This window comes from Clytia hemisphaerica, unplaced genomic scaffold (genome assembly GCF_902728285.1).
Source record: "Clytia hemisphaerica strain Z4C2 unplaced genomic scaffold, Clytia hemisphaerica genome assembly, whole genome shotgun sequence".
In the NCBI taxonomy this organism is placed as follows: Eukaryota; Metazoa; Cnidaria; class Hydrozoa; order Leptothecata; family Clytiidae; genus Clytia; species Clytia hemisphaerica.
Window position 1 is genome coordinate 402,716 of NW_027103334.1, and position 9,839 is coordinate 412,554.

The following is a 9,839-nucleotide window of genomic DNA, read 5'->3' on the forward strand; positions in this document are numbered from 1 at the left end:
TCGAGGTATAAAACATGCCTTCAAAATCTTCCTATCAAAAGTTATGAAGGTTTAAAGTTTTGTGGATGGCGTGTAATAAGAGCAATCTATTTTTTATAAGCATATACTTTATGAGAGTTTTTAAAAATTAAACAACAATTGTTCTTTGTTAAATTGGTCTCATTTTTTTGGCGATTTTAAGCCTCGTTGTTCTTGTTGTAAAATTGTTTCATCAAGGCTCGATGTAAAGTAGATTTCAGATTAGCTTAAACATCTACTTCTTGTTTTTCCCATGTAGTTCAAATTCTAGGCGAAATTTTCGACTTCAAGTCGTCTTGTTCTTTTTCTTTTCATTTTTTATCTTCATTTGCCAAATGCTTTTGAATTTTTTATTTTCGAATAATATTCCACCCTTTGAAAAGCTTTTCAACGGCGATTGTTTTGAGCCATACTTAACAGTTAATTTCAAGTATTTTAAAGATTTTTTTTATATCTTTTTTGTATCAAAAGTAAGAGCCCTCCAAAGTTCTTTTGTTATGCCCGTTTTTAAAAAAATTTCCAAAATAGAAAATATAGGACGGAGGCCTTGTGGTTCTACAATATAAGATAAAAAAAGATAAATTTTGGTTTAGATTGTATATTTCAATTCAAATAAGACATAGTACATCGATACACAAACAAAAAAAACAAATAAACAAAAAAAAGGTTGAAATTCATATCTAAAAAAATGTTCTACGTTTTATAGATTTTTTTTAATTTTAAAATTTCTAAACGAAAAAGGTATTGATTGACCCATAAATAAAAAATACATTTTGTTCACAATATAGTTTAGCTCTCGATTCTGATTCGAATTACACCATATTATATAAGTCTTGGAATTGTAGAATGAATGATAGAAATTCGAATCAAAGAGAGCCATCCCACTGTAACTACTTCGAATGAAAAGTTTTATTCGAAGGATTTTCCATAAAAGGATCGATTTTTTTTGTATAAGAGAGGGCCCATTGTAACTAGTAACTATGGAACGAATAAACTTTTTCATTCAGAAACCCTATAGTAGAAAAAAATCTAAAAAGTAATACTTTACTATCACCCCGTGCTTGCTATGTGAGCAAATAATAAGAACAAGTGAAACGTCCCAGAAAAGTGACGATATCAAAATATTATTCAAAGCAAAGGGCACGTTATGCAAATCTTATAAAAGTTTTTTTATGTCTTCTATAGCTGGACGAAGTTTGAAAAAAAGTCCCAAAATGGAAAAAAAATTACGTTATTTGCACTGCTTGTATTATAACCACTTCACTGAAAAATATCGTCAACAAGTGCATTCAAAAACCTCTCACAGAAAACAAAATAATAAATTACTGAGTTGATATATAATTGGAAAGAGAAAATAAATTTTTAGTGATGTATACATAGTAAAATATATAACAGGATTTACTACTAACATTTTATGAACTGGCCTCATAGAATATGTCTGACCTAACGTTTAAAATGCTCGTTTATAATGCAAAAATTCGTTTGTTTTCTTCTTCGGTTTTACTTTTGGAATAAATAAGATATACCTTAAGGGAACTTATTTTGGCAGGAACTAATTTTGGCGGATTTGGCGAATGAATTTAGACAAAATTCGCCAAAATTAGTTCCCGCCAAAGTAAGTTCCCTTAAGATAATTACGAAAACAAAACTTGAGAGATGTAAATTCTGCAGTTGCAGTCACTAAGGATTCCTTGGGATACTTTTTTTGATATCACAGGGGTTCAAAATACCCAAGTTTAACTTGAAAGATTTTGCAAGTAATTAATTTCATTTTTCGCTCAAAATGTCTTGCATATGTAATAAAAACTAGGTGGTTAACATTAAAACTTAATTTTCATAATGTTATTACGATATTCTCTTTGGATCACACTCCAGCAAACCATCGCTGGTATTAAACAAAGTTAATCCTTGTGAAGTAAGCAACAAACCTTGTAGTAATCCCCAGCACGACTGATATAAGATAGAAATATAAAGTATATTAATTCTGCACGAAAAGAATGAAGTGAGAGAGAAGGAAGATCAACAACAACCACCACCTTGTTGGCCGCCGGCTCCGCCACCCATCGGTGAAGGACTAGCCGCTGAATGTTGTGGTCCGATCTTGATTCCATTCGACTAAAAAAAATAAAGAAATTTCAATAAGTCTTGAATATTTTCAATAATGAAGACTTTTCACTTTAAAGACTGATATATAATTGACACCTGACTTGAATACAGTAGGAATCAAGTACAGGAACGAGAATCTAGATTCAAAATCAGCATTACAGCAAAAACGAATTAGTTTTCTTCATCATCATTCGTTCAGGAATTAAAGAATACGCCACAAAAAATACTACAGGTAAAACATTACAGGTGTTTTCATGTCCACTAATACACAAATCTGATTAACTGTATGTTACCCTACTCACTTCGTTATTTAAGTCAAGTATTCCTTCTTGTATTTTTTGATAGATTTCTTTTGCAGTTCCGATGAATGCTTCTTCAACATTGGCCGCTGTCTTTGCGCTTGTTTCCATGAAGATCAGACCGTGTTCACGAGCGAATGCTTCACCCTAATTAAGTAATAAAACATCCACAATAAAATTTGATCAGCAGTAAAGTAAAATTTAAAACAGATCAACTGTAGAAGTCTATAGATTCAACTTCTTGTTAACTTGCAAAAAATCAAAAACGAAAATGCTGAGAAAAAGAATACTGTCAGTGCCTTTGCCAGTCAGTTGAGATGAAATTAAAGGAAGCCTAAACAAGGAAAACTGGAGTGCTAAAAAACACACGGGTTTAAAAAGCTCACCCAAATAGTTAAGTAAGATTTACGAGGTGAAAATATGACCAACGAGACATACCTCTTCTTTTTTAACTTCTCTTCGGGCTTCTAAATCACTAAAATAGAAAGAAGAATTTAAGAAACAATTTACACATTTACAAGAAGTTTAAGAACAATAAACTACAACGCCATGTAGAGGGGTTTGGTTTTCAGGATCGTATGGCGAATTCTAACGAACTTCTATAGAATTTCTTCTGACTTATTATAGGTCATTGACGTGAATCTGTGAGACATTTTTTCATCACCACTATATAGATGATATTGACAATCTCTGTATTTGTCTAGTCATATTTCATAAGACCAAAACATTGTAAAGAAAACCAATAACAGTTATTGCTGACAAACCTTTTGTTTCCGATAAGCATGATGACCATATTGGAACTGGAATGTTGTCGAGCGTCTTCTAACCAAGTCGTCAAGTGGTTGAATGTGTCCCTCCTGTGAAGAGAAAATATTTCATTACTTAACTATCTATTTATTAAAGAACATATTTGTAACAATTTGTGAAAGTATGAAAACTTCTTGTTGACAGTGTTTTAGGATTCCTATACATATTTCATTCATTGGCTATATGAGTGCTTAGTAACCACTTAAGACATAACAGCGATACTTTAAGGCTCCTAACAATGTAGAACAGTTTTAAAATAAAAGCTAGCAACCCTTCTACCAGTCTCCCAAAAAATCTTTACATGATTTCAAACAGGTATAAACTGACGTTTTGACTTCTAATCAACACAAAATTTTACACAAAGGAAATTCAGGGCATTTTACATATTGTGTTAAAATCTTAGACATCAGTTTGAAATATAATTTGTTCTATAAGCAAATATGCAAAAAAAACCACAAAAAACTGACATATAAAAAGATGTGTTTTAACAAAATTACGTCAAAATATTAGCATTTGGAGACATGTAAATTTTTATTGGGACACCCAGAATTATTGTGTGGTGAACAAACCTGGTGATGTCGTATACTAGTAGTGCACCGGCTGCTCCTCTGTAATATGATCTGGTGATACTCCTGAATGATTCTTGTCCTGCCTGGAAGAAACAATGAAATGGTTGGCAAGAGTTGCACCCATATATTTATAAAGCCCGAAGGGCTAGATGGCGTGCTTTAAGCCATCGCAGGCAAAAAAATTGAATATCGGAAAAAATATTGTTGCTATTGTTTTCGAAAACCCACGAAGCTTCTGATTGGGCAAGCATGAAATTCTGCTGTAATGTCACGTGACCTAGGTAGGATTTCCAATCCAACCACAGCATACTTTTCAGCAAAAGTACGACATCTAGCCCTTTGGGCTTTATAAGTCTATGTTTGCACAAAGAGGTGTGGATAAAAGCAATGTTAGGCGGTCATCGAAAAATTGTTCTATTCGCGTCACCCACCCGCATCAAATTTTCCGCTGATTTTCCGGTGCGGAGATGGGGAAAAAAATCTGGGAAAAGCAATTTATTCTTTTAAAGTATAGCTTTTTCTCAATTGCTCTGACGACCATCGAAAAATTGTTTTGCTCGTGCTACCACCCGCCCCTGAGTTACTGGCGTGATTAAAAAAACCTGGGAATGTTTTTGACCGCCCGTCCGCCCGCATGCATTTTTAACACGCGTTGCGACGCGAACAGAGCATTTTTTCGATGACCGCCTTATACATTTAAGATAATTTTCAAAGTGAAATTTATCGAACCCGCATTGACATCGTAAACCTCAAATTAGACCTGGTCGCTGGAGTGAAACCCGCCACTGTTCCCAAATGTATTTGAATTGTAGAGTGGATGAAAGCAGCTGCATTTGTAATCCAAGATCCTGATCCTGATCAATTTCCTATATAATAGAAGCTAAACAGAAGTTTTGGTTTGTAAATTAAAAACTTCACTTACTGTGTCCCAAATTTGAAGTTTGATTTGTTTTCCGTCTATTGTGATCATTCGGGCACCAAATTCAACACCTGTAAAGAATTTTATACAACTTGTATAGATTTTACAAAAAAAGTGACATTAAAGGTACCCACCATAATTGAGACTGTGGAGTGTGGTAACTTTGATTTTAAAAGGTGTCATTGAGGCATAAACTTACTGAAAAGACTAATAGAATTGAAAAGACTATTAGAATTGAAAATGACCGGTGATCAATATTTAAGTTTGAAACAAAATCCTAAAGGGCTACTTAAAAGACTACACAATATATTGGTGAGCACTATTCGAAAATATGTTTTTCGAACCGTAATGTTCGGATGAAACAACAGGTGATCTATTAAAAAAAGGAATTTTATTTCTGTAAACAATCCTCCTGTATTGTCGGAATATTTCAAATTGAGCTGACAATATATTGTGGACACCTTTTCAATATATTGCCGGCATTCAGCAATATACTATCAATATATTACCTGAAAATATATTGTGTAGTGTAGGTAGCCCTTAAAATCCAATCTCCAAACCTAGTATATTCCGAGTGTGAAGAAACTTTGTGGAAACTTTGAAAATTTTATTATGTTATTTCAAAAATATATTTTGTCAGTAATCTTAATAATAAATACCTACCGATCGTTAAATCGTGAACTGGTTGGAAACGTTTGTCAGTAAATTGAAGGAGTAAACATGATTTCCCAACACCTGAATGAATAATAGAAATAAATTCATCATTTTAAATAACTGGGTGAAAGAGAATTAGTTGGAAGTTCACTGAAACTGTCGAAACTGCTGAAACTGCAGAAACTGCCGGCGAAATTCCCAATGAGATGAAATATTGCATAACAGTCTCGAAACGAAAAGGAAAAAATCCAATGAAAATCTTTAAAAACTGCGATTTCTGGCATATTTCTTCTCCAAAATTGGACTCAAGATTTTAAGGCCTCTCATTGGTATTGATTACTTGCTCTAAGTGGTTACCAAATTGCTGGAAACTCAATTTCTAATCTGAAAAACGGCCAGTGGCAGAAGTACTTGGAATTTTGCCTGCCAGTAGTATTTAATTATTAATATCTTTTATCATTAACATGAAAAATATAAGCAATCCGATTAAGAGGATTCTCCACGCCCAGGCTGTCTTATGGAATCATCTTTAACAATTCAACTAAAAAATGGAGCAGAATTTCTGTAGCAAATCTTGAAATTTGACTGGATTTCTGATTTTTTTTGTCTGAAAATTCCAGTTGTCCAACCCCTTAGGGTATCTACCAAATTTTTTCACCATACATTTTCAAGGTTTCCAATGTTTTTTGGATCATTTATTGGCCATTTTCAAGGTTTTACAGTAACTCAAATCTATTTAAATAGTAGGATATCACTGTGTGACAAGATGCACAAGGGACTATTACCATTATTGCGTTTAGAAAGTTTGCAAGGAAGAAAATATTTTGAGCTTTAGCATAGACAAAAACTTCAATCCAAGCCAAACCAAGACAACTATACTGTCATAATCATGCTTTTTCAAGGAATTCTTTCACGTAACATCACTTCTCCTGTAGACACAAGTTATTTGTGATTGTGGCCTCGCCTTATGAGTTTTTTTATCATCCTGATCAGTTCATATGAACTTTGATATTCCTTGGTTAAAAAAAGCTCTGCTTTCTTTTCTCTTTACAGATTCACTAAGCCATCAACATCAACAAATTCCACACATTTCCTCACCAAATTGTCTGCCATTATGACTTTCTTAAAGCTGTTCCAAAATTAACCAATCGGGTTATGTATCAGCATTCTTATAGGAATTCTTCTCCGAGATTTGTAAAATAGCTAAGTCGGCAAAAAAACTTTTCCCAGGGGTTAGAGAAAAAAAACAGAACTGCCATCATTTGCTTTTTATTTAGCCTTTGTACATAAATGCTGTATTTCATATTGTACCGTACAAATGCAAAACCGCGTTCAAAAGAGGGGTCTGGTAAGTGAGAGATTGTATTTTAAACTTTCTTGTTGTATTTTTTACCCAAATTTATTCCCAGAAATGTTTTTGTTTACCTCTCAAATCACAAAAAAAATGTCAAATAAGAGTGTTTTGATCTTTTCATGAGCATTCAAATAATTTTTGAATGTTTTTATCTTGATTTCATCAAAATAAAGTAAGTGAAAACAAAACAAAACATAGAGACAAATGGAGAGAGATTGTTTGTTGATATTTTTCAAGTTGACAATAAACCAGTTATCACACTTTCACTCATACAATATTGGATATTATATTTCTTGTTCAGAGTTTTCTATATTAAATATTACAAAAATTCTGAACTGGAAAAGTGTATCCCATATTGTACTCTGCACTGTGTGATAACTATTACACATATTAAAAGTTGCGCTAAAAAATACTTAAATGAATAAGTTAATAATATTCAATATAATACGCATCTCACAGAAAAGAAACACCCCGTATTTGGATTATTCTATTGTGAGCGCAAAATAAGCGGAAACTAAGTAGCACCCTCTGCAAAAGATTGCCACCTCATCTTTATTCACCCAGCTAATCCTATTTTCTCGCACGCTCAAGGGAAAAACAAAAGTGATCCATATTCTTCGAAAGAAGAACATCAGAAAAAACCCATTGAAGACCAAAAGATGTATTTTGTAGTTGAGAATCGATCCTGTTTTCTGCAATGCATTTTTTTCAGAACATTGAAAGACTCTAATTTTGATCTGCTTTAGGTAAAGAGGTTACAAAATTTGGGTTAGTGAGGCAAAAATCGCTAAAAAGCTGGTAAAATTGTAATTCTCAAATATCTAAGTTCCAGTTGCACTGAAGTAGAGCACTGATTTTCTCTTTTAAGCAATCAGTCACACACTGGTACATCAATCAGGAACTAGGCACTAGTACTGCTCCTCGTAGCCTGGGAATCCAAGCTCATAATTTTAGAAAAACAAAAAATACCTCACCTCACAAAGTTCTAAAATTATAAAGCTTGGTGCAGGTAGTTTAGTCTGACACAGAATGTTATAAACAGTTTCTTGACAGACTTTCTGAACTTTGGAAACCCAGGCAAACAAACATAATCCACTTACCATAAAAACTCTTTCAAAAGCTCTAAACACGTGTGTTCCAAAAGGCAAAACAATGGAAATGCATCAATCTGTTCAGCTGACCAAAATGACACAAAAATGACAAAATGGTCTGTCAAGACTTTTCAATATCTTTTTGTTTGGTAAAGCAATTAATCTCAAATAATCTTGACATTACCCCAGGGCTCGAAATAACGGTCGGACATCGGACATTGTCCGACCCAATTGCTGAAATGTCCGACCCAAATCGATTCTAGTCGGACATCATGCCCGACCCAATTACTTTTGGTGCCTTCGAAAAATTTGTCAGATGCGTTGTGAAATTTCCAAAAGAAATTGTAATTTACATAGAATTAGTAACTTCTTTATTTACACAAAAACTCTCAAAGTTGCGATCATTAGTGTTAGATATTCATTTTGTGTGATGCTTTTTCTCAACAAATGAAAGCATACTTCAAGTAAAAATCATGGGCTTCTGACCATTAATTGACATTTGTTTAGCTTCTTCGTGATCAATGTAAAATTCTATCAGAAGCTTGCATTAGACTTGAAGAATTCAGTTGATTTAAAGGTTTTAATTGTTTCTTTTTTCTTTTGCCATGTGTACTAAGAGATTCTACAATGTTTGGGGAACTTAAATATCTGAAAGTTTTTCTATTTTTCATGGAAAAATGAGCTATAAAGGCAATTTCTTTGCTTAAGGTTTGTTTTTTCTTCGTGAATTTTCATCTTCAATCTTTAAGATCTGATTTCAAAATGCATGTGTCAATGTTTGATTGAAGAAATAAGTTTTCACCACAAATTATCTTGGTTTTTTCAGGGTTCATTCTAGAACTATTTGGGAGTAGAGAGCTTTTTACAGATCTTAACAAAATTTATTAATTCTTTAGATATAGTCAAAAGCTTAACCATTGGTGAAAACATATTTCTTCGATCAAACATTGACACACGCTTTTTTAAATCAGACACGCGTGTAAAGACTTTCAAAACTACTAAAAACCACATCAAAACATCAACCACATATGTACAGCCTAGAACAATGTTAAATTTTGTTTCCGCGCAAATTCGTCACATTTTGTCTCGATATGCGATAACCTCATAACTACGGAACTTATCGTTAGAGGCAATCGAGCAAGAACAATAGAAAAAATCTTTATTTGGCTCTGTAGAAAAATTGCAAAATAGAAACTTGCTTAAATTCGCAATACTGATTCTTTACCCCAAAACGAAACTTTTGATTGCATTCAAAAATAGAACCCCAAAAAGTGAGGTTTTCAATCACAACCACTTTTTAGCCCACAGCGTTGACATTCTTGTGGCTGCTGTGTAGTACAAAATTCCATAAAATAAGGAAATTGACGAGCTTTCCAAAAATGTGGCCCTCTTTGAAGTTGAGTGATTCAGTCTTGAAATATAAGATGGCAAAGTGAGGGCAGGTTTTGTGGCTGTATGTCATGTGGCTCACTCAACAGGTTGGCTTATATGTGCTGTCCTGCTTTAAAACTTCAATATTTTTTAACCGTTTTTCTTGAAATTGGTAGTTTAAGGTCTGATAAAGATACTTATGGGTTTAATTTGTGGCTGCAGGGTTTTCAATAGGCTTAAAATGTGGCTTCAATCATACTTCAATCACTAATTTATCAATTTACACATTCCAGGTTGGGTTTTGTTTTCGAAACATGAATATTTGCAAAGCCTAAAGCAAAACAAACACAATCTGACACAATACAGTGTTATTTTAAGAAAGAGTGTACATTTTGTGGCTGCAAATACCATTTTTTGTAACTATAACCTTCTGAGCTGTTACATTTGGTATTAGTTGGCATTTTTAGGGTTGGCTTATGTGCTGTCCTGCTTTAAGATTTGAATATTTTTTAACCGTTTTTCTTGAAATTGGTAGTTTAAGGTCTTAAGACATACTTATGGGTTTAATTTGTGGCTGCAGGGTTTTCAATGGGCTTGAAATGTGGCTTCAATCAAAGCATATATGAAAAAAATCGTCAACTTTGAGCCGCA

The 9,839-nt window shown here is 33.3% G+C and overlaps 1 protein-coding gene across 1 annotated transcript; it reads right to left on the bottom strand.

The window, feature by feature from the left end:
* Nucleotides 1–600: 600 nt before the first annotated feature.
* LOC136816738 (ras-related protein Rab-2) lies at nt 601–5,453 on the bottom strand (the record flags this gene model as incomplete). The annotated part of the gene is given in 7 exon segments (XM_067073060.1): nt 601–2,133; nt 2,427–2,570; nt 2,862–2,898; nt 3,188–3,280; nt 3,800–3,882; nt 4,722–4,789; nt 5,382–5,453. Coding segments are annotated over 7 exon segments (593 nt in total), but the record flags the coding sequence as incomplete, so codon positions are not given.
* Between the last annotated feature and the right edge of the window lie 4,386 nt (nt 5,454–9,839).